The sequence below is a fragment of the Brachyistius frenatus genome, unplaced genomic scaffold, assembly GCF_029030835.1.
Source record: "Brachyistius frenatus isolate BFR_SWC_R1_liver_20210118 unplaced genomic scaffold, ASM2903083v1 Contig_27, whole genome shotgun sequence".
Taxonomy (NCBI): Eukaryota; Metazoa; Chordata; class Actinopteri; family Embiotocidae; genus Brachyistius; species Brachyistius frenatus.
In genome coordinates, this window is record NW_027210626.1 from 342362 (window position 1) to 367449 (window position 25088).

General features: G+C 40.7%; 1 protein-coding gene across 2 annotated transcripts in view; it reads right to left on the minus strand.

The window, feature by feature from the left end:
• LOC138620876 (ephrin type-A receptor 6-like) overlaps window positions 1-25088 on the minus strand; it is a 165037-nt gene that overhangs the window by 27940 nt on the left and 112009 nt on the right. For both annotated transcript variants that reach the window (XM_069698481.1, XM_069698480.1), the window contains exons 6-8: window positions 5870-5994; window positions 5208-5370; window positions 2088-2196 (exon numbers count right to left, since the gene is read on the minus strand). In XM_069698481.1, the coding sequence (XP_069554582.1) occupies window positions 2088-2196; window positions 5208-5370; window positions 5870-5994 (397 nt within the window). The remainder of the gene's footprint in view (window positions 1-2087; window positions 2197-5207; window positions 5371-5869; window positions 5995-25088) is intronic.

A 25088-nucleotide genomic window follows, 5' to 3' on the forward strand; every position in this document is an offset into this window, starting at 1 on the left:
CAGTTGCATTCTGACCATTGAAGAATCTGCAGATACACACGTGAGTTCATCTGGCTTCGAGCTCTCCTTATTATTGCTTAAAGGTGACTGAGCAGATGCAGCAATTATCTAAAGTCAACATACTTCATGAACTAATGAGACTCACAAATTGCTCTTCCCTACACGTCAATCAAGAGGTCTGATCAGCCTTATGAGTGAAAACACCTGTTAAACTGTGCTGTGGTACTGTCGGTAGTACCTCTAGGAAATTGTTATGTATATATACACACACACGTGTGTTATATAATTGTTATTATATTTAACGCAAATTCCAAAATTCACACATAATTCAGTGATTCAAGCAAATTCAAACAATGTCCCCAATATTTGAAAGAACTTGTAATTTTGCTAAATTCTGCAAACAATTTAGCAAAAAATGTCCTCAACAGAAGCTCTGCTGAAAGTATTAAGACACAAAGTCGAGTTTCGGAAAATAAACTTGCATCATTAACAAAAACAATTCCTCATTTACAGACAGCAATGCTCTTCTTCCTCTCATCTCACCATTAAAACAAACCGCATGCTAGCTGGAAAATTGTTGTCGCAATTTTACCGCAATTACATTATAATTTTTGAGAAAAGCTGAAAATCCGAAGCAGAAAATCTCCACAAAATCCTGGAGGGACTGTTGTAAGGACCAACAAGTCCACCAAATTAAATGACAAAATATGTTGTTTGTTAATGCCTTTATGACCGTATGTAAAGATGGACAACGTTTAACCAATTCCACACACTGTACAAAAATGAAGGCAAAATATTACAGGAATGGGCGCAACCATTTTGTGCTTGGGACGTCTCCGGCAATCAGACTGGAGGTGAAGACGCATCAAGGCACTTATCGCTGCCCAGCTCTAACGTGAGCAACTGGTGCCATTCTTCAAAGGCTACGCACAGCACACCTTCCCTGAAGGTGCAACTCCCTGACTAAATTTGACTAATTTGTTGGGCTACATTTGCAGTCGACAATTTTTGAGACTGGTTCAATAACATCAGTCTTTTCTGACTCATTGTTACAAGGCTGTTATTTAGTGTCCATTTTTTATTGATTTTACCATAGCGGTTTTCATTTTTGGTTGGCGTCTTTCAATTGTCACCCTGGCCTGTGATAAGGACAAGGAGATTTATTGGATTTCAAAATAATTCCAAGTGTCTCTTATCCATCACAAGGTTGTTCATGTTGGCCTTACAGTTTTGAAGCTGTTACTAACAAACTTTAGGGTTGTATATTTCATTTTATGTGGAAATGTCAAAGAATAGCCTCGGGCTTCAGGCTTTAAGACAAGGAACAGTCCTTCAACATTCTTATGTATGATCGTCCAACTGAGGTCCGCAGGTGCTTCCATGAGAACTTTATTCAAAGCGTCAGAGCATGACGACATACACGCTTTTCAGGGCATCAAACAACTGTCAAAAATGTATCAGGACAATTCCTCCTTGAACATACACCAATGTGATGAAAAGTGCTTATTATTAGAGAAACCACGATGGGGAAAAATTAGACTGTGAATTTTTAGCTCGTGTAATCCACTAACATGTGAGGTGCAGGGTTTATGAATGATGGGAACACCTCACATTTGGTTGACACACCTATCCGCCCTGGCCACCTCCCTCAACATTGCAGCAGTATAAAAAAGTCATTTGTCATTGTTGAGCATTTGATTTATCTTGTAAAGCCAAAAGTAAAAAAGAAAGCATAACAATGTCTTCCGGAATGAATAAAACTCACTACGGTGAGACCAGTGAGGACTTTTTAAAGCTAGCATCAATATTTTTTGAATAAAGTTGCCAGTATTCACATCTCTTTTCTGAAACACCTCTGCAACACCCTTCAAACCATAACGGGATATTACCGTAAAACGTAACTGACAGCCCATGATTGTCTTCAAAGAAAATAATCTATACTATTGCTACCAGTAGGGCAGATTTGAAAGTGTAGTTTAACCTTCACACACTGGGAAGACACCAGTTCAAACATAAACCAAACTGTGAAATGCTGTGAAATATTAATTGTGCACAAACTTAGGAAAAGGGAAATGAATTTGTCTTACCTTCCAGTGATGAGGAGGAAGAGCGTAAGGATGACAAGAAGGGTAAAACCACCAACGGCTGCAGTGACGATGACTAACACCTGGCCTTGATCAGAAGCCATGTCTGATGCTGAAGGTAGAGGAGGAGAAGAAGAAATGTTGGTTGGAGAGATGTCGGGATAAAAAATGGATGGAGAAAATGTGGAAAACAGGGAAAGAAGAACAACCAGAGGACAATGGAAAAGAGGAAAGAGGATGGGTTACAAAATAAAGTGAGAAGAAATAGAAGATTTTCATTTGACATCATCTTAAAAATTCTCCTCCATCAATGCACCATACACAGACTGTGCAAGCGCTCTTGATGGGCAGATCTCATTGAGAGATGTTTGATCAGCTCTTTGTAACGAAAAGAAAAATAAATAAAAAAAAAACTGTCAGCTTTCGTACTAGAATGATTCATTTGCCTGCTGCGGTTTAATTAATATTATTCATTCATGAAATTGTGATTTAGTCCATGATCATTTGGTTAAACTGGGCCCATTTGATATTCATGATTTTCCCTTTTCTGTGTCTTGTCACAAAGCTAACGAATCCCAGATAATTGAAAGATGATTGCTATTACCAAACTTATTTCTATAATATTTCATGCTTAATGAATATGAATTGGAGATCACGGTGCATGGCCGCTAGCCCGATGAGCGGGGCTCCAATGGGTTTATATAGTATGTGGTAGGTTTGTGTGTGTGTGTGTGTGTGTGTGTGTGTGTGTGTGTGTGTGTGTGTGTGTGTGTGTGTGTGTGTGTGTGTGTGTGTGTGTGTGTGTGTGTGTGTGTGTGTGTGAGTGTAAAGCCATGAGTGTATGTGTATAGGGGTTGTCAAGAGTGTGTGCGTGTGTTTTGCTTGGTAAAAGTAATTACAGATTACTAAGAAGGAGGGACGGTGAAAGTGGCAGTGGTGAGATCATACACTCTCCTTGTCGTCAGCTTCACACACTCTTCACATCACTAAACTAAACAGATGAGTTGGACTGAGGCTGCTGTAATGAGATTTGTGTGTGTGTGTGTGGAGATGGAGAGAGAAGGGCGGCGGAGGACAGGATGAAGAAGGCGAGATGAGGGATGAGGAAACGGATGACAGAAGAGAGACAAACCGGAGAGAAAGAGAGAGGCGGAAGTGACAGAGAGACACACAGACGGATGGAAAAATGAGCGCAGTGACAGTGACTGACAGGCGGACAGACGCACTGACAGAGACGGAGACAGCGACAGGGGCCAAATCTGCTTTCTCTTTCAGATAAAAGGCCAGGCAGTACAAAGGCTTGGCCAAGCACCCTCTGATCCACAGATAAAGCAAAGCTCTGCAGCTTTGGAAGGGAGAGGGCAACTGTGAAGCCAAATCACCCCTCAACAATACCTGACCCGGTATAAAAGAGCAGCTGCACTTTTGTGTTTTATGAGTAGATTTGCAATAGAGCTACTACTCTCTCTCACACACAAAACATTGATTCAAAATTCACCAAACATCAAGGCTGGACTGTCCGATTCCCTTGTTGATTGTATTCAATTTTTCAATTGCCGTTGCAACTGATATTGTGACCTTTAAAGCGTTCAGGGGTTGCGGATTCGAGCTGTATGAAATTCACACTGCATTGGTGCCAAATGTTCTGGCAGTAGCATTATCTCAGTGGGAGGTTTATCAGTAATTACAAATTAAGTCTGGGTGCATTTCAACATATCTAACGACAACAACAAAAAAGATTTACAAGAATTTCTCTTCTTTATTTGCAACTAAAATGTAACATTGCTTTCGTAGACTTAAAATGATCAACCTGCTTTGTCTTTGGCATATTTTGCATCAAAAGAAGTCCGGACTGTGTGGTATGCTGTCCGCATACATCTCATTTGTAAAGAAAGCATTTCAGTAAAGCAGGATGCAGCTATATAATAACATTTTTCTATGTTTAAATGCATAGGAATTATAGATATTTAAAATCATTGTCAAACATATCTTCTTTTTGACCTTCTTTTCTTAACAACATTTTAATAACAAAATACGTTTAGAAAATACAAATTATATTATGTTCAAACATAGGAATCATGAAAATTATTTTGGTAGTGTTTTGCAAAACATGGCTTTTTAGGTGTCAAATTTGAAACACTGCATGTAACCGTTAACAGTTAATCCACTCTAACGTAACACATAGTAATAATTAGATGAGTTAAGTCTTTGTGGAGGGTACAGAGAAATACACATTCAGAAAGCTGTGTAGGAGTATATATGGGTTGGAAGTTAATGTACACAAAGTTCTGTTGAGCAAAAAACTGCGAATTGTGTTTCTGACATTTATATTTCCTGTTGAGACATAATTGTGAGTTTCTATTTAGCAGATCTGATTGACACATGGAAGTGGAGGCGTGATGTTCTAGGTTTTAGTGATTTTGTAAATAATTGCTTTGATTTCCTCCTTGGGTACATTTCCGAGGATCTTATCAAAAACTCTCTGGTAAGAATCCTCCTATGGAAGCTTGTGTTGGTGGTCTCATATCCAGGTTTAATATGTGCTGTTGAGCTCACGCTGCAGGCTGCCCCGGGTGCTGCTCCAGGCTACATGAACTTCATTTGACCCTGAACTGTTGGTTGCAGCAAGCACCTCCAAACTGTGACTTACTGACTTGAAGACAAGGAAAGTAACACATAGTTTAAGCTGAAATTCAGGCCAAATGACAAATTATTATTGTGGTGCAAAAGAAAATCGCTTAACTGGCCTCGATACAGTCCATCAATCTGTTGATGGATTCTGTGGCTGCTTGTGCTCTGTTCATACAGAGTGGACTAAAAATGAATGGCTGATCCTTTTCACCAGACTCATCCCAATGTGACCTTAAGAGTTTGCTGCCATCACTCTACATGATCTCTGTGTACATCACCTTCAAAATTCAACTACCTGCTGTCATGCAAAAAAAAACCCAGCACTTTTATCTTTTAGCCTAACATAGACACATTTTGATATTAATCCCAAACCAAGTCCCAAATCTTAGGTAATTGTTTACACGAGTGAGATGCAGTGCAGATAAAACTGTCAACGGCAGATGTACAAGCACATGTTTAAAGACAGATGGATAGATGCTCCGAGGTACTTACAGTCTCCGGTCGTTTTGTATTCATATTTCGGGGAGTAGGAGCTGTATCCAGCTGGTGTGCGAGTGCGTACGCTGAAGACGTACCACGTTGCTGGTTTTAAACCCGAGACAATCACACTGGGGGCCTTGGTGCGCGTCGACGAGTAGCTCAGCTGCTCGTGTTCCTGTGGGAGAGAGCGGAGGGACGATCGAAACAATCTTAGCAATTCAGAGCAGATTTTAAACATGTTTTTTAAAACGTTGACGCACTCATCAGGGATACTTTTTCTGGATAAATGGGGTCAAAAAGTATTTAAAATATGATTTAGTTTTACCGACATCAAAGTTGAAGTAAACACTTGGCTGCTTTTTTTGATTAGTGTCTCATTCACCGTCTCAGTCACTAAGGCGGTTGCTGATTACACAAGGACTGCCCTCTAGCCACATTTTAGTGATGGACTTATAAACCCTTATGATCACATTGAGGAATACCAATGACAGATAATCTTTAAAACAATTTCTTTTTTCCAATACAGACACACCGGCTGTTGTAGTTGGACTGAAAAGATGTTCTGCATAATTTTCTGGTATCTTGTGCATAAAATCATCCAACAGAAGCATAACAGAATTATGTAGTCAGCTTAAAATGGGATATCAACTTGGAATTACAGAGTACTTCTGTACCTTCTCATAATATTTGATCTCGTAGTCGAGGATTGGAAGTGTTGTCTGTCCAGGTTGCTGCCAGGAGAGAGCGATGCTGTTTGGAGAAGCCCAGTCCTTCTTCAGAGTCCCCACTAGAGACGGACCTGGTTGGTAAACACAACACACAGACGTTCTTTTGAATATCCTGACTCCAGTGAAACTGTTGAGAAACGTTCCTGAGGTTACACGTTGGCACAAGATGCTTTTGCACAAACAGTGTACAAAGCGTGTGTAACTGTGAACAAGAAGCAGCTGCAAAGATGAACGTAATTAACAAGTCAACTATTGCACATGAATGCACCATTCTCCTCAGATAAATCTGCATTTCTAACAGCCCAAACAAACAGACCTCAGAGAAGACAATAACAGAGCAAATCAATTCTAAATTATATATTTTTCAGGGCAAACAGAGTGGTTGAAGGTTACTTATGGAAAGCAGATTTTTTTTCTTTTTATGTCATAAAATCCTATTACTATTGAAATGTTAATGTTTGTAGAATTACTGTAACGAGCAGAAGAGTACAGTAAACATGAGGCATTGTCACAGTGTGGAAAGGTACACGGCAGGAGCTTAATATTATAATTGAGATGATGATGCTGATTGAGTTTTACTTAATGTCTGTAAACAATTTGCTTATTACTTCTCAGCTGCGTTGTTTCTGTTGTCGGTCATTTAGTGTGGTTAAGGAGTAACTAATTACACTGGAATTAAGTTGCAACGCATTGAGCACAGGTGACTTGTTCTTCATTGACCACATACATGTAAAAGTAATGACATTTCCATCAACCTCAGCTGTATGCCAATTAACAAGTGCTGGCATGCTGAATTACGATGATGACCACGTGCTAAAAATCAGCATGCTAACTCTGTCATTGTAAATCCATGCTGATGTTCCCACTGATGTACCCTTCAGGCCTGAGTACATCCTCACAGAGCCACCGGTGTGGTGCCAAAGACTCTCTGTCTTGTTGATCTGTGGAGAATAAGTGCAATAAGAATACACGCTGAAGACAGAGCGAGGAGTTTCTCCATGGTGCAGCCAGTGCACGTTGATGCTATCTGCTACAACAGAACCTGTCCGCCTTGTTAGTAATTATCATCACACATTCATGCTGACACTCAACTATTCCATTTCAAACTGGACTTAAGTCCTTTCAAGTCCCTGTGAAAAGCAGCCACATAGTTATTTCCCTCTCCCAGATCATCATGTTGTTTCAATTTCAAATAAGTTGAATAAGCCACATCTTCTCTTCTTGGAATGAATTGCATTAGCTTTGCTCTATAAATTTTCTGCTGGGTAAATAATTCCACCGAGCTCCCAAGAGAAGTCAGCAGATGTAACTGCTCTGAGAGTCATTATTATATATTATATCATCTAATGTTACACACTTGACTCATTATGCGGATATAAAATGTAGGCCTGTTTTCCTTGTGCATTTAAAGTGAAACGGTGACATTTATCCTACGATAGAGTGTCCTGGGAAGCTGATAGCAGTTCTTGCTTGGACTGAGGATGGGTTTTAGGGGATGGATGCTTTGGGTTTAGGGAAAAGATGAGGGCTCCAGGATGGGATTTAAGGTTTAAGGGTTATGGAAGAGAGTATTGGGGCTAGGGGTCGGGTGTTAGACGAGAATAGAGTTGTGGGCTGTAGGGTTTTGAGCTTGTTAGCCAGATGCCAAGAGACCTACTGCTACTGATCTTTTACAATAAGCTGAAAGTGAACAGCTTCATCCCTTTACTTTTTGTACTCCGCTCCTTTTTCTGCACGTCTTCAAATTTCATTCTCGGTTTAGAATGGAAAGCAACTGATTATCAGTATATTGGAGAGCAGGAATCCACGTAGGAGAGGTTTTTAAACTTGTTTGAAAAGGGGATGGGAGACACACTGTGTTGGAGTTCAAACATTAAAGACGCACGTTTGCATTCACTAGATTGAGTCTTTATCCTATTTAGTAAAAACTCTATGACCTGTGTTCTATATGAAGGCTCCTGTATGTCAAACTGACTCTCACCGCAAGGCCTGTACACAACTTTAAATAAAAACGAAACTGTGGAGAGAGAGGCACATGTCGTTTGTATGTACAAGGGTGGATCAGTAAGTTTAGTAACTGCTCTTGTTGTGCATGAACAAGGTGTAGCACTGTGACACGTAGGGAGGGGGAGGGGGAAGAGGAAGAGGAAGAGGAGGAGGAGGAGGAGGAGGGGGAGGGTATAAACCTAATGAGTAAGTACTTGATCCAAATCAGCACCTGAGTTACAAATGCTTTTGTTAGTAGTGGTCCGGGTGCATCGGCGATGTTTTACACACCTAAAACTTGTGCAGAGAGCACACATCAAAGTTTATGACAAATTATTGGTGAACAGAAATAAGTAGCACAGAGTTGACACATTAAAGTAGGAATGGTGGGGAGCGCTGATTGTGTTGTTATGGGCGAGAAACTGTGAACAACACAGTGTCAGATTGGAGAACCAAGGTGCCATCGCATCACAGTTCAGGTCATTTGCACTGAATGTTTTGTCACAGATGCCTCAGAACATCCAAGAAGAGCTACAGTAAGTGTTGACAGTCTGAACCTGGAGGACAAATTGACAGTCACAACCCCGCAAATCTCAAAGAAAACCCACCTAGTTACGTGTTTGAACAGATGCACATTTAGATTTTTTTTTTTTGACAGTGACGTACCGCCAGAAAACACCTTTCCAGGCTAGCTGCTTCATCGCCGTAGGCTTGCTGAAGCATTTTCTAGGTTTCGTTGCAGTTTTCCAGAGTTTGACAGATAATCTGATGTGCGCGCTCTGGTCATGTCAACGGAGAAATCGCCATACGCACGGACCAGCACTAAATAACTCAGGAACTGATGCTGATCAAGTGACAACATTTTTTTTTAACACTTACTCATTTACCTTCCTCATGCTCCGTGCATGTCACGGGGCTTCACATCGTTTATGCACAATGTGAGCAGTCTCTCAACTTATTGATCCACCCTCATATATAAAGACAAAGGTGTCTGCACAGTGTTGTGGTCTTTATAGGATTAAAAAAAATAAAAACAACTTCAAAAACACTTTGGCCATTATGTACTTGACTAACTCATCACGTCCAAGCTTGCAAATGACTAGAACATGCAGTTAACAGAGCAGCCAACGACTCAGGTCAATAATTTTAACCGAATCAAAACTTGGTGACCGATGAAATATGGCTGGAGGGGTGAGGTGTACGCTGCAGGATCTAGTATAGCGCAACAGTCATTTTAATGCTTGGCTTCTCCTTCATAACCGCCTTCTTAATAGGCATTTAAAATTTGGTAGGTAGCCTGAAATGCTGGTGAAACCCGAACAACATAATGTCATGCATGACTGAGAGCAGATAATAATATTAACATAATCAGGAAGCTCAAAGGGCACGGTGTGTGTGTGTGTGTGTGTGTGTGTGTGTGTGTGTGTGTGTGTGTGTGTGTGTGTGTGTGTGTGTGTGTGTGTGTGTGTGTGTGTTTGCATACATGTGTATGTACACGCATGTGTGCACATTTTATCTTAAAAAAAATAAAAATAAGAGTGTTGTGCAGCTGGAGTAGAAAATAAACCCTCACTTTTTCAGAAACACAATAAGCCAAAGCTGCTGACATCTTATTAGGTGTTATTATTACATATTACCTCTCATATGACCATTTTACTCAGAGCGTGCTCATATCCTCTTCCCCGTCTGTCCTCGGTGGCAGAGAAAATTAATCTCAGGGGGATTTTATCTGATCTAACTCAGTCTAATGAACCACTCTGTTGAAGCTGTGACGTCGCAGGGTTTCCTCCGCTGCTTATGCCAGCTGGGTACAACTGTGGTTTGTGGCTGTAGAGTCATGTTGTGGAGGCATTAAACTAAGACACAGCTAGACTGTTGGCATCTGCTGTTAGCATATCGGCCGCTGATGGGGAACAATAAACACAGCCTGAATACAATCTCCTCCGGACTCACAGATTCAAATCGGCTTTCTGCCGCGTGCCTCACATGAGTTGTGGAAACAGCATTAACCACATGCAAACAAAAGGTGCCCACACAGACAGAGCTGAGAGCTCACGTGTGTTTAAAAAAAAAAAGAAATGTTCCTGGAGAAGCGAGGCTGTCTGCCTGGCAGAAAGTAATCGCCAGTAGAAATGTAGCAGCTTGTCAAAACACAACACATTACGACACTCAGCTTTTCCTTACCATAGCAGTCATACAAAATACACACCGTCTCTGATTACTTGTTTTTTGGGCTCTTTTTTATGTTTTATGTTATAAGATACTGACTGGAAGGTCTACGGTAAACACAAACCTTTTGTTTGGTCTTTGGACATCATCATGCTCCCAGATACGCGTCATTCTTTTCATAATAATTTTGCTTCCGTTTGGTTTTTGAAGCTCGCATTGTGAGTGTATCCGATGTGATCTAGAAGCAGATTATTTTGTATAATTTATAGCAGTGTGGACTTTCAGAATAGAATCAAATTGAAGATGCTATCAGCATTAGTCCCATATTGAAAGAAAAAAAAATATCCTGTGTGAAAATCCCCCTACAGTGGATATACATGGTACATGGTAATATTACTGTAAATATTGGTTAGCTGTCACAACAGTAGCCATAAAAATGCTTTTAGAGCCCAATAATGGACATTTATTGACACCATCAAGAAGAAGCCTCATGAAAAAAAGCATAGACACTATGTGTTCCCATTAAAACAGAGTTAATAATAATAATTAGACAGAATTTAAACATACTTCAGTGCGTTATGTTGCCCTCTATATGAATAGTGAATGGATGCCATGTATTTCAAAGGCGTCCTGCCTTTGAAACACAACACTGTCTCCAGGCACCGACAGCACACTTTGAGGACACAAGACACTCGTCAATTGTCTTTAATGATTCTGTATATTAAAGCTGCAGCATGAAATCTGCCAGAGGAACTCACTATCTTTCTTTGAGACGCAGGAGCACTGGAAAGCCATTAGAAGCACCAGTCAATTACGATGCCCAATGGATGGATTTTCCAGTCAAGCGTGGTTAAGCTCAACATAAACTAATGGGGAGTCTTTAAATGAGCTTGACCTGCATATGATTTTAATTAGCTTTCCTGCCCTAAAGGCTTCCATTAACTGTTTAAAAAAAAATCAATAGAGCCAGTATTGATGCTGTGCGAGAGCTTAAACGATGTCCTAACACTCCACTGATTCAATCCTGATAGAGAGACAGAGTACAAGAGAAACACATATACACAATATGGATGCTCTTGTTTATAACTGCCATATTGATAAGTCTCTTTTCAAGGTGCTCGTCTCAAGCCGGATCCAAATTCGGTCTTTTGTTTTCATGGGAGAATAGAAGGAAAAGATGTACAGGAACCAACTCATGCACATGCTATGTAAACATAAAAGTATTCAATCTGCCTGCATTCAATTTGATTTGGTTTGAATTTGTTCAAGTCAATACCATTGGACTCAATTCCCAACGCTTCCTGCCAATGTCAAGTACATGGAGGGCTTCAGAAGCACTTTGTTGCTTCAGGGAACGAAGGGAATGAATGAATGGATTGAAGTCATCTCCAACGTTACCGCTGGGACATCAAGTAATCACTTGAAGCAATGTCACATTTGTTGAATGCGTAATGTCTGTGTGTAAATGTGTGTGAATGTACGCGTCAACGGGGTTTTGTGTGCTACTTTTTCAAACCATGACACAAAACTGAAGGGACCCAGGCTGTGCTTTGGGGACTATCATCATTACACTTCATTAATGCTGGAGGTCAGTGCAGTGTGGGTCATCTGCTCCGTGTTATGAACTCCGAGCATAAATACTGACACCACAGAGACCCGACAACAGCCAAGTAAACTGGTGGGCTTAAGTCTAATTATAGAGAGTTGCTGTGAAATCCGACTCAAATAAATGACAGCTCAGGCGAGCGCAGCTTGACTGAAATTGCTGCCTAATTAGCACCGAACTCTGTGCTTTCCATCTGGGAATACGATCTCCTTGCAATATGTGAACCTTCAACACGTCCTCATACCAAAACGAGAGAATGGATCTGTTTTCAATGACTCCCGAATTGACATACATCTGTGTTTTCAGCGCTATCTATAGGACCAATACATCTTAATTATTCAAACAACAGAAAAGGCTATCTACCAAAACAATATACAGTATATAGCAGTTGAAGAATACCAGCCACAGGCATACCTTGGTCGTCATGGTTACAATTGTAACCTTGTGGTATAGGCAAAAGCCTAAATATATTGTGTGCAGAAAACAAACTGCAGTAAATGTTATCTTCCACTTCAGCAGTGCTGCTGTAGATGTTGACTTTGGACAGCAGGGGGTGTAGTTTTACCGTTTGTCTGTAAACATATAAAAGATGCAGTTTGGTCAGAGTTAGGCACCATAACTGCTCGGTTAGGTTTTGGAAAAGTTGAAGGTTTGGGTTAAAATAATTAGCCAAAGTTGGCTTGTGGTATATATTTATGAAATAGTTCATCTTTTTCAAGCATGAGTATAGATGCAGGAGGGAAAAAGCCTAGCTTATATTATTGCATGGGAGCAAGAGGGAGAAGCTAGCCTGACTCTCTTAACACATTGTTTATTTGTTTACATCGCACACAAACAGAAATGTAAAAAAAACAAATGTAAAAAAATTACAAGTGAAAGTGATTAAACTGTGCTGAGAGCTGATTGATATTACATACTATACTTTTATGTCTCGGAATCATACGTCTTTCACATTAATAAGCGTTCATTTCCTGTGTGGGGTCCAGATCTGTCCACCGAGCAATTTCTGTGATGCTTGCACTTATGCAGCTACATTTGCTTCAGATGTTTTGCGTGCTTCTGATTAAGTATGTACCACGTTGGTCATCGGGTACATAAGCCTGGCTTTGCATCCATCCTGCCGTTGCCTCTGTAGCTTCACACATCTTATTCCATCTCCTTTACTACAATCTCCATATAAAGTGCTGCAATTTGCTGGAGCAATCTCTCCCCCTGTGGTGATATAGGCTTCTTCTTCTCGAAGCATATCGTCGCTCCCTGCAGTCTAAGAAAGGAAAAATGGATGTGACCCTTGTGACACTAAATAGCTGTCAAATGAATCTAAACTGGGACAGTTTCTTGTTCTCCCTGGGCACACCTGCAACCCTTCCCCCTGCTGTGGTGGCTGTCTTTAGTATGACAGTAGAGAAAAGCTCCTAAGACTCTTTGCCCCATCCAGATGGTGGCTACAACAGCCTCCCGGACCATTTATCATGTGTATCTGCTGAGTACAGGGAGTTAACAGGTAATTAAAATCATCAGTCACGCAACAAAAGCATGGACTGGGAAGGTGGCAAGGAAAAGAGAAAAGGAATAAGACCTTTCTGTGAGTTCTGAACCATTTTTACTCTCTAGCTGTGGCTTGGAGGTGTGGTAAGAGAGTGTGGGAAAAGAAGTAAGGAAAGAAACACAGGAAAACAAACGACTAAACAAATCAAAGAAACCTTGAGAGACAAAGTTTGACAACAACATTTAAACGTTTGTCCTTTTATCGACAATCTGCACTAAAGCAGCGGAAAGGGGATTAAAAGACAGACAGACAGACGCAAAGTGAAAAGAAGAAGTGTGGCCCACTGTCACGTTTGTGTGCTGGCTAGCCCGTCTGGTACTCTGCGCTCCTCTGTTTAATAAGGTCCCAGCTTGCCACTGATCCCTCTTGTTCCCACTTAATGGGGATGTGGAGAAGCAATGACGTGTGGGAAAGGCCAGTGAAACTGGCCCTATACTGGCCCACCACAATCAATACTCATTTAGCCTCCACCTATCTTTCCCCAAAAGTAATTAATGAGAAGAAGGGAAGTATCTGGCCGCTGACAGCTGATTTCCCTGCCGGTCCCTGTCCTTAACACCCTGTGCATTTCTCATGCTTCTACTTAAAAGCTTCATTATGGCTGAAACCAAGCATTCAGTATTGGAAAGTGACACAGATATAGGCCGACACGAATGTCCATGTGCATAACGTTGTCACACGTGTGAGGCTAAAAAGCTGAAAGAAGAGGTGTCACACTCACCTGTTAGTGTTTTTAGATCAAACGCATGTTTGTTTTGATGTTTTACATCTATTACATTTGTAATGCGATGTTTGGTCCAACTAGTCTTCCAATGCGTCTCATCTAATGTGATCAGGCTTCTCTGATTACACATTTATTGTACAACGGAAAAAAAAAAAAAATCAATCTGTAATGATCTGTTTGAACTAAAAACTTTGGAGTGAAAAAGGCGAGTCTTATTTAGCTTCAAAGGAGGATATTTCTAAAACGTATGACCACACTGTATGTCCATCAGTAAATTTCTTCTCTGCATGTTGAATTTGTGTAAACTTGATATTTCAAACAAAAGTTGCTGCCGTCAGTCACACTGCTCACCTAGAAACTAACTTAGACTCATTTTACTGGAACACTTAAGATTTTACAATGACAACGATGGAAACAGCAATGCCAGTGATGGTTTGGATGACTGTGATTATGGGTCGCAATAGAAAAAAAGTTAATATGATAAAATTTCAAATCTGCCTCAGGGAGTTTTCTATTCATACAGGAATCAAATTTGTAGTGTAAAGAAAAACTTTGACTTGTACCATATAAATATAGTTATCAAAGAACATCAGAGCAGAATATAAACTTTCTGTAGCTTCAAACTCTCCTCTCATCTTCTCTGTGAATAAGAGTACAGAGAGAGAGGAGTGAAGTGCCACTGCAGAGGAGATACAGTATAAATAGCAGTCGACCCTGCTGTAGCACCCACAGCAGACTTACTGCAGCAGAACACACTTTCCTATAGAGTGAATTCCAAGCAGAGCTGTCAATACACAAGCCTGCTGCCCAAGTCAAATTTCCTGCAGTTAAAATATAATTCACAATTGATACAAGGGTGCGAATGGGTCATGAAGGATTCCTTGAATACAGAAGGATGCACTTGGAAAGCACTCATAGTGTGCAAAGAGACAGTAAACATGGTATCCGACTCCTGTTTGGGCAAGTCACTCGCAACTCCAACAGACACGTAAAAGGTCACCGCTTCATGTTTTCTGTGGAGTAAAGAAAAGGCCATTTTCTGGGGGATGTTTCCGCATTTTGTTAATAATCTTCTGCAAGTGTGGTGCTTTACACTGCTCCATTACACAACAGATTTAGAAAAGAAAAGGTGTGAAAACTGATACTTAAAGAGAAAATGGAAAGTGGTTGGACTCCTATTAACAAAAGGGGAACATCTGCTGAGGGAGGAAAGTGTGCTAAAGCTTGAAGATCACAAAGAAAACTGACACGAGGAGAACATTCAAACAAATGAGTTGTGAAAGATATCACTTACATGATGAGTTTCACAAAAAAATAACAGGCAGGGTAAGCTCGACAAAAGAAAGCTTGTCAATGTATTTGATGTCTCACTCTGAATCCATCTGAACTAGGAGCGCAAACTGTACGACTCTGAGCTGACTGTGTTCTCAGTGGTTGTTAAAATGTGTAAAGGTCTATGGAGATTTAAGTTAGAGCGGCTGTCATTATGAATGGTTTGATGGAGTGAGGTTAATGCAATTTCATTTAAATGAACTGAACCGACAAAAGGCATTGGCAACTGATTTATCTAACTTTCAGTAGACAATGGGACGGCATTCTGGGGAGGAAATTCAACCCAAAGATTGAAGAGGGGATTGAGGTGGGAGTTGAGAGAGGGAAAACTTCAGAGAACATCCATCAGGATTGCAGAACAATGAATCCAATCACTCTGTATTAATGAGCCAATGCTTAAAATAGTTCCCGTTGTGAGGTGAAGTCAGGGGAAATGATCTTTGCAGGAGGGGAGAAGCTTCCTGATAAAAGTCTGGGCATAAATCATTTTGTGGAGTAGAAATAGCTAATCTCTTTTCCTTCACTTCAAACTCCCCACCTGCTCTGAACACTGCTGAATAGCGATCCTGGGGAATAGCTATTCTTAACGCTGACTGGTGAATAGGTGACTTACTGTATGTCTGGAGGGCTCAGAGGAGCTGGCTGAAGATATATGTGGCCACACACAACACTGTTCATTTGGGCAGCTCAATGATGGCCAGCAGGATTTTAAGCTGAAAGGCACACACCCAGCATCAGGAGGCCCGCTGCCTTTACAGCCAGAGAGTTCGTTTTACCCAAGTCGAGAAGGAAATTTAACACAGCAACAGTAGCCATTAGTTTTAGCCATCAGTGTTTTTGCCGTTCATTTCATTTGGTGTAACTCATTTTTACACATCTAAATTAGAAGATTTCCTTTTTCTAAAACTGGTATAGCATGTTTTATGTTTTTATGTACGAGATGGCAGTCGGTTAGTTCGCCCACCACTTTGAGCCAGACTGAAAAAAACAACTGACGGATGGACTGCAATGAAGTTTGGTACAGACTCAGACAATTATCGGACTTTTCCCCAAACAATTTGATATGTGACCAAATAGGTGCAAAAGTACTTCATAAGAACATATTAGCATTGCCCTACTGTACCTTCAGCAGCCAAATCAGAAAATCTTTTATCCAAGTCCCTGAAGTTTGATGTAACCGAATGACTTTGTTCCTTTATCAGCTGTCTGTTGTTCCCCATTTTAAGCAGGTGAGTGTTTGTCTGCTGTAACCTGAATACGAATAAACAGATCCACGTTCAGCTGAGGTGCAGATCTCCCCACTGAGCCCAGCTGTGATCATTTGCCCTTTCTTACTTTGCTCTTCGCATTTTCTAGCCCTAATTTTCCTCAGCGAGAGTACGCACAAATCAAACGCTATCGGATCTCTAACAGCCCGAGGGGTGCGCTTACCATCCCCCCCCTCTATTTAGCTAAATGCAAAGTTAAGAGATGTCAGAGTTCAGACATTTAATATTTACAGTGCGCGTAAAACATAACGATCACCTCCTGTATTCTCATTGTTTGACTCAACATCTGTTGTTTGTCTCCACAGCTCCAACTGAACGAGTCGGAGATTTTCTATGCATGTGTGTTTGTGAGGGTGTGCGGTAGCAGCAGGTCATGGGTGTTTATATAAGAGGGCTCCGAAGGGCAGAAAAGAGCAGGGGGGGGGGGGGGGGCAACAGATGCCCAGGTCATATGAAGCCTCATGGGAACCGAGCAAAACAAACCTGCCAGCAAACACAGCGAACAAACACCTGCTAATAGCGCAGTGCAGATGCATATATTTATATTTATGTTTATTTATCATCGACACACTCATTGTCTTATGTGCGTACCCTTATAAACATACCCGAGCCCTGTTGCTCGTGGCTGCAGCCCCTGTTTAATATTTTCTCTTCTTACATGTCGAACTAATTGTTTCATAACCTTATATTTGTTCTTCGTTTGATTACATAATGAATAAAAACGTAATATTCACTCCACTCTTTGTGTCTTTGCACCTCACAGTGAAGTTCTGAGCAGAGTAAATTACAATTTTTCCATGACAGTGGAAGAAAAACTAAAGTACTTGCTATCAGTATGAACCTTAAACCCCATATATTGGTCAAAGAATGCTTCCTATTCAATCTAATCACAAATTGCCACATTGCGCCAGGAGCACCTGAAAGGACAACCCTTCATGTGGGCATGGAGGCAAGTGGCTTTTTCACAAAACCGGAACAGCACAGTGCCACGCTGCAGTTATCGTGATGAAGTATTGGAGGTTTGACATTTGCTGAAACGGCAACAAATGCAAAAAATAGAAAGTCTTAGAGTAAACAAAAAGCCTAATGTCCAAGTTTGTGTTAAACAAGAAGGCAGCAGTTGGCTGTTAATAAGGAATCTGCTTCATAAACAGACCTGCTGCTTTAAAATTAAACATTAGTCCATTGCTTTTGATTTTAATATGATCGCAAGTGAAGCTATATCTGTTAATTAAAAGTAAAAAAAAAAAAAAATATTAAAGTGAGATAAACTCCAAAAAACTGTTACCAGTGTCACCACACTGAGTGAACAAATCAGTGAAATGACATGGTGATAACGTGGGTCAGTGTTATTGCTCCCTGTTGAGATGCAGAATGTACACTAACGACATATCACAGCTTGATGGTCGAGTGTTTTTAGATAGATTGAAAGAGGTCTTTTCTATATCAGCACATACATGTTGTTTCCAAGGTACCTTTTGCTCTCTTTCCTAGAACGCTATAGGGGGTTATCACTATAGGACTGCCACTGTGCTGGAGCATTTCCCAGCATGCATTAGGTAATCAGCAGGGAAATACCCATGACAGGTCTCCAGTCCACTGAAGGATTGAAAGAGACAAATAAAGATAAATTAACACGGCAAAATTCACATTTAGGGGTAATTTTCCATCATCAGATCAGCTGATCTATATTATTTTTGAACTACGGCTAACCAGGCAACCTGAGGAGAGCAACAAGACACATACAGAACATGCAGACTTCACACAGAAAGGATTGTGGCTTAGATTAAAGCCGAACACCCAAACCACTAAACTAAAACACTATCCCTGAATTCAAATCACTGTTAAACAAGGAAAAAAAACAACAACATACAAATAAAAAGACATTACTTCATCACTTACACCCTAATGTGAAACGATACAGCTGTCAAACTCGGCTCTTATGTGCCGCTTTATTTTCCTGAAAGTGGGTGTTTTCATTATTTGTCTATGAAACCCTGTCTCCTAAAAATGATGTCGCTATACAACTTAGTTGTTTTCTCAGTTATGTTTAGGTGGTAGTAACTGGATTACTACATTCAGAGACAATGTTTCTTGTCAGAACGAGGGACCACACTTCTCATCAGTTTTGTTTTGATGACTTTCAGTGACAGATTGTTCTCCCGTCACACCATGTCAAAAGATCTGCCACCTCACCTCTCTAGGCCCTTTTATCATCACCAGTGACAGTACAGTTGTCCTGATGCATGCAGGTGTCCCAGTGTTAATGAATAATATGTTGGAAGTGTGGTTCCTGTAAGTAAGTTCAAACCAAGTGGCAGAGACCGGGGACAAGGCCAAGCGTTTGGAGGAAATGGTTGTGTTGAATGCGGAGCTTCAGTGAACAGGAAGCACTGCAACATCCATGCGAGAGAGAGCTGTGTGGCAGCTGAGATGGCATCCTCTACTGGTGTGATTGGTACTGTGTTCTGAATGTCAGCGGTGACCACTCTTTCAAAACACTTCATTGCAATCAGAGTCTGCCTTCATTAAGACACCACACTGTGTTCATGTTGGGTATAGGAGTCAGAGCACTTGTCATGAACCAGTTGGGGATCTTTGGCTTGTACAAAGGTCAGATTGAATATGTTTGAAAAAACCCCAGCTGCCATTCCCGGTGGTTCAGTCTGAAGGGCTTTGACATGGAGCACTTCAACCAGCAGTGTGTCATTGCCGCTAATTTCCCCACTTTCGCTCTAGTAGTCTGAGATGAGTTGCAGACCTCGCCACAGTGTAGTGGCTCTCCAGTTTCTGCGTGTACTGCCTCTCCGACGCTTCAACGAGGGTCCGACCTGGCTGACTTGTTGTCAGGGCTGCCAGAGGTTTTGGCGTGTTCATGTGCGCTTTGTGGACACTAAGTTTACAATTCAGCTGTTCATGTAACTTGAATGCATCATTCTCCTTATTGTCGATCAAGAGGTAATTTTGTGCGGCAGCAGCTTTAAAAGGAGAATATTGTGTTTATTTTGAGTTAATATTGAAATTTCAGTGATCTTCTAGCAAAAATGTACTTGCTTTAATGTTCACACATTATTTTTCTCATACTGTCCATAGTTTGTTGCCCAGTGATGTTTTCATGTCAGATAATTAATTAGGAAAAATGAACCACTTTTTGTCGCTGTTGTTTATACAAAACGTAAATTGGTGTCAGTTACATTTCTTAACTGTTGTAAAATAGCTGTGTATATAATTCAATATATTTTTATGAGCGACAGGGTCCTGCTGGATAAAAGCTTATATGATTAGATAACCCTGCACATTGAATTTATAATGTAAACTGTTGGAGTAGACCATTTTGTAGGATGAGAAGGAGATATGGAGGGGTTTACATGACCGGTAACCAACCCAGGGAACACTGAGTAAATGATTTGTGCTGGTGGTAGTACATACAACATGGAGAGCGAAGATCTGATGGGAAATCCTGGAGATCTTGATCTTATGTTTTCTCACTGTCTCATCTTCTCTTCCGCCCACCACTAAGGCTACCCGTGACGGCTGTCTTTACTTATCTCTTTTCTCATCTGTTCCTTCCCTGCATCTTGTTCTTCTTTGCTCTCACTCTTTCTCTTTGCAGAGCTGATGGCAGCGGCTGGGTTGTGATCCAATCACAGGCTGGCTGCGGCAATCACCGTCTGCTGATTGGTTTTATAATCCTCACTGAGGATCTCAGATGGGAGAGAATCAGCTGGTCAAGAAGTGCGACTCTGAAAGCTGTCATACTGATGCGCACACACACACGCACACACACACACACCACACCACACCACACCACACACACACACACACACACACACACACACACACACACACACACACACACACACACACACACACACACACACACACACACACACACACACACTCATACACATACGGACACATTATTCCTTTCTTTTTGCAACTATTCCGCTTCTTGACTCCACATCATTGCTTTCATTCTGTCCGCACAAGTTCTTCATGAATGTATGCGTGTGTGTCTGTGTGTGTGTGTGTGTGTGTGTGTGTGTGTGTGTGTGTGTGTGTGTGTGTGTGTGTGTGTGTGTGTGTGTGTGTGTGTGTTTTTAGCTACGTTTCTGGATATGTGCGTATATGTATGAAAAAAGCATGCGCGTTGACATATTTTAGTATATGATGCAAAGCCACATTCTCGCCCTGCAACACCTCACTAGCACACAAAAGGATAGGAGGAAGGTAAAATATAACAAAATGCATAAAGGTATAGCCATAAACACTCCAGCCCAAAGTCCCAGATCAATATGCTCGGCTTTAACTCTCATATTTATACATCCGGAGAAGAAAAGCTAATCTTCAAGGCACAATATCACACCTAAATTCCCTTATACTCACAGGTAATAGTGGAGGTTGGATTTGCCTTCTAGCATGGATAACAATATGAGAAGAGAAAATGTAATTACTCAACACACACAGGTGCTGTTCATGGAAAAATACAATAACTCGCACATAGACATGCATACAAAAGTGGCTACAGAAAAGACAACCCAAATCTGTATGTGCACTCTACTTTATTCCCCCATTCTTACAACAGGTCCCCTATAACAGTGATCATTTAACTACACTGTGCATATAGATCACCTCATTCAATCTTCAATGGCTTTGTGAGACGGTGGGTTCCATCTAACGTCCTGTGTTCGGCATCTTGCATGTGGAATCCTGATTTTTGCCTCCTGCATCAGATGCTTTGGGTCTCATACTTTCTGCATTGTTCAGCATGTTGCATCAGCCTGTAACCAGCCGCATGTCCTATTTCCCGTGTCCTTGTCCTACATCCGACTCCTGCCTGTGTGTGTGTCTTCCTCAGTGTCCATCAAAATGAACTGTGTGCCGTTTAATATTCCCTTGATAATTGGCTAATGCTACATTTTGTTTAATAACGGAGGTCTCAGGCCTGCTGAGGTTTGATGTGGGAGTTACACCACGCATTGAGACTATCCAAAAGTTTGGGTTACAGAAGCTCTCTGCTAGCTGTTGTGTTTCTGGTTCTGGTGTGTACATCGCAGGTGTCACGATTAGTGACAGACTAACATTCCTGAATGTTGATCCACAACAATGATGTCAGTTTAACAATATGCTGTAGAGTTGACCGGAGCAGCTCCTGTTTGTTCCTTTGCTTTGCTGCACTTTAATTAACTCACTAATAAAGTGCTCAGCAGAGCATCAGCAATATTTATGTTTTACTTTTTGTTGTTTTGCAAATGATTGGCTAAACATTCTAGTTTCTGTTGTTTCACCGTTGCAACCATTATTAATATGCAGATATTGAAATTTAATAATTGTTGTCTCTAGTTTTTGATCATAAGCCAAGTTTCAGCAGAGATTTAGCCACATCTAGACATCCCGCTTGATTGGACTGCTTGCCACAGTTGTCTCATTTTGTGTTATTTTTTTGTGGAATCCAAGCGTTGCGAGATAAATTTAGTTGACGAGACGTTCTTTTTTCATTAGCATCCCATAAATCCCGACTTGACATTAGTGCACAGCACAATCGCGAGTTTTCCTTGAAATTATGATGTGTGATTATGACTTGTTGCCACAGAAGCCTCTGTGCAATGCTGCTCTGTAAGTTACATATTTTCAGCTAGTCCACCTCTATTCTATTCACAAGAACCAATTATTACTGGCAACAATCTCCAGGAGGTAACCCATACCATCCTGCACCATGTGACCCGCGTCACAGCCTCTGTGCTGATATTTTTTCCTCCGTCTGTACCATATTGACCCTGCCACAGCAGATTCTTCATCCTGGTCCCACGTGTCACATGTGTTCGTTTTTCCCCACTTTGTGAGGCAGGTTTGTGGAGTATTTTGTCTTCTAGTTTGACACACTGTCAGGATGAAAAAAGAGCCAATTCATCTACAACAATAGAAGAACCTACCATGAATACTGTACTCTATAGGTGTTTGTGTATGTGACCAGACTTCTCGCCAACACAATTTTGAAATGCTTTAATGTGATGAAGATCTTCTCTGTACATTACTGTTTGAGAAATATATTGGTGTGATTGTGTCCTTTTCTGAAATTTCTAATGTGATATGTTTCAATTGGTTTCTTGGCTATTTTTTTTTTGTGTGTAGCTATAAATTGAAGGCACAATCACACACACGCACAATCTCACACGCACGGTTCCACATCTTTGCGTTTAGCTCACTGGGGTGAAACCAAGCAACTGGGAGCATCATTCATTCTGGCCTGGAGGGAGAAATGGACGACGAAGCCACGAGCTCTCCTTCTAACACATATACATAAACACAGTCTTGCACACGGCCCCCCGCGAGGTCAGCGGGATGAGCCGTTTTGAGGAAGGCATGTGCCCTTCACTTTGTGTCAATGACAACATGGGTTGATAGCCGCTTCGCATCGCTGGATCCAAATCTTACTCTCGCTTTGTTTGTATCTATTCCTAACTGCTCCGTGAACCAAAAAACAAATTATTTTCGGATCAAACTTTAATGATTCTCTTGTTGAAATCAGTCGATTTCATGAAATGGTCAAAATGAAGTCATGACAGGAAAAGAGTGCAGGAAACAGAAAATGTTGTGTGTGTGTGTGTTCAGGCAGGCTCCGTGTTCGTTGTGCTCATCCTGCGAGGGTTAGCCTAACTTCCTGGACTGATGAAGTGGTTTTGTTGAATAACAGATATTATTAACATTTTTCTTATTAAATCTGCATATCCTCTGATTTTCAAGAATCTGAGATTGTATCTCTACAGTGTACAGTATTTAAATATTAGAATGGTTTCCGACTGTTACAAAGTATTTTTTATAACTGTGCAATAATAAAGACTATAATGTAATTAAGAGAAAGACTGTCAAAGAGAAACTAAATGTTTACACGAGACCATCATCTCTTCTTTCTCTAATGAATTTCTGCCTGGGCTCTAATTTCACAGTCCTTTACTCATTTTTTGCTCTCAAATGTCAGTGTATTTTTTCTCCATCCCCCTCTGAACACATTTCTCCGTCTCTTTGTGAAAAAAATAAGAAGAACGAAATATATATTTCAAGACAGCTGGCTCTGACACGTTAAATTAAATTTTACTGCGGGTTTGAAAAAACATTGAGAAAGTTCCCTCAAGAACACCGAAGAAAATTAAAGAAAAAAAAATCACTTTAAACGTGTAATTTTTCTGAAGTAATGCCACATAGTAGTTACATAACTACCCACAATAACAAGTCATTCATGTTTCTCAAATCCGCTGAGCTTTAAATTGGCACATCTAAGTTAAAATGCTTGTAGTTTGTAAAATATTTGTAATAACTTTTGTTTTCAAGTTTGTGATTGTGTAAAGATAGATAAAAAGATAAACCTGAAAATTGGACACTATCAATAATAAAGACTGGGGCATTACAGGTTATAGAATCTACAGTTAATCTGTGTCTAAGTGCGATATATTTTAAAGATTTTTTTGGGGGGGCATTTTGCCTTGATTCAGACAGTGCAGCGTTGACACAAAGGAAATGTGGGGAAAGACGTGCGGCTCTGGATCCAACTGGGGATTCTTTGCTGACAGCATTTGCGCCCCTGTGGTATCCACCCAACCACTCAGCAGTCGGATCGTCCTGCCGCACTGATTTCTAATCAGCCTGTTGTGCTTAATAAGGAAATCTACAGCCAAGGTGAAAACCATGATGAAGAAAATTGCTGTTTCTCCCAGAGGAACTTAAGAAGGAGATAAAAAATGACTTGACAACAGTCTGACACTATCTATCGAGCTGCTTCCACGCAGCTTCACTGCCTCTGTAGAATATTCACCCAAGATTTTATTCATTTTGTGGAGGTTTTTATTTGACTTATGATGAGTTACCAGCCAGAGCTTCACTGTCTTACTCAAGGACACTTTGACAGGAAAACCGTCTGTTAACAGGACTGGGTAGTCTGCAGGGATTTACTGCCTAAGAAGCATGCGTGTGCGAGTTATGTGTGCCATCCATCTGTGGTACGACTGCATACACACACAAACACATATGTACGATGGGGTGAATAACCAAATAGATGGCCCTTTAATGTCCACACACACATACATAGAACTAATAAATGTGACTTCTACGTGACACTTCAATCCATAATGGATTAGATGTCTGAATAGACAAACACGCAGGGGGAAATATGTGTAGCCCAACACAGGTCTAAGGGTCACTTTATATTTTTCTGAACAAACAAAAATTTAAAAAAAAAAAGAGTGACAAACGGGTCAAAATTTGCCTGATTTTCTGTCACTTTTTTTCTTTTCATCTCTGAATTTTCAACATCTGCCAAAAGGACGCACATCAGAAACACCTCTGGGCTATTTTCCATCACACACACAAGTTGTTTTTGATTTCTATTTCTAGAACTGTTTAGTGTTAAAGTTAGACGGAATAACAGCAGAGACATGTTTCACAGCATGTTTCCAGTACATTGGGTACGAACTAAAACAAAGACAATGTGGTTTTGATGCTGTAAGGGATATGAGTATTTGAGCTGTTCATATTTG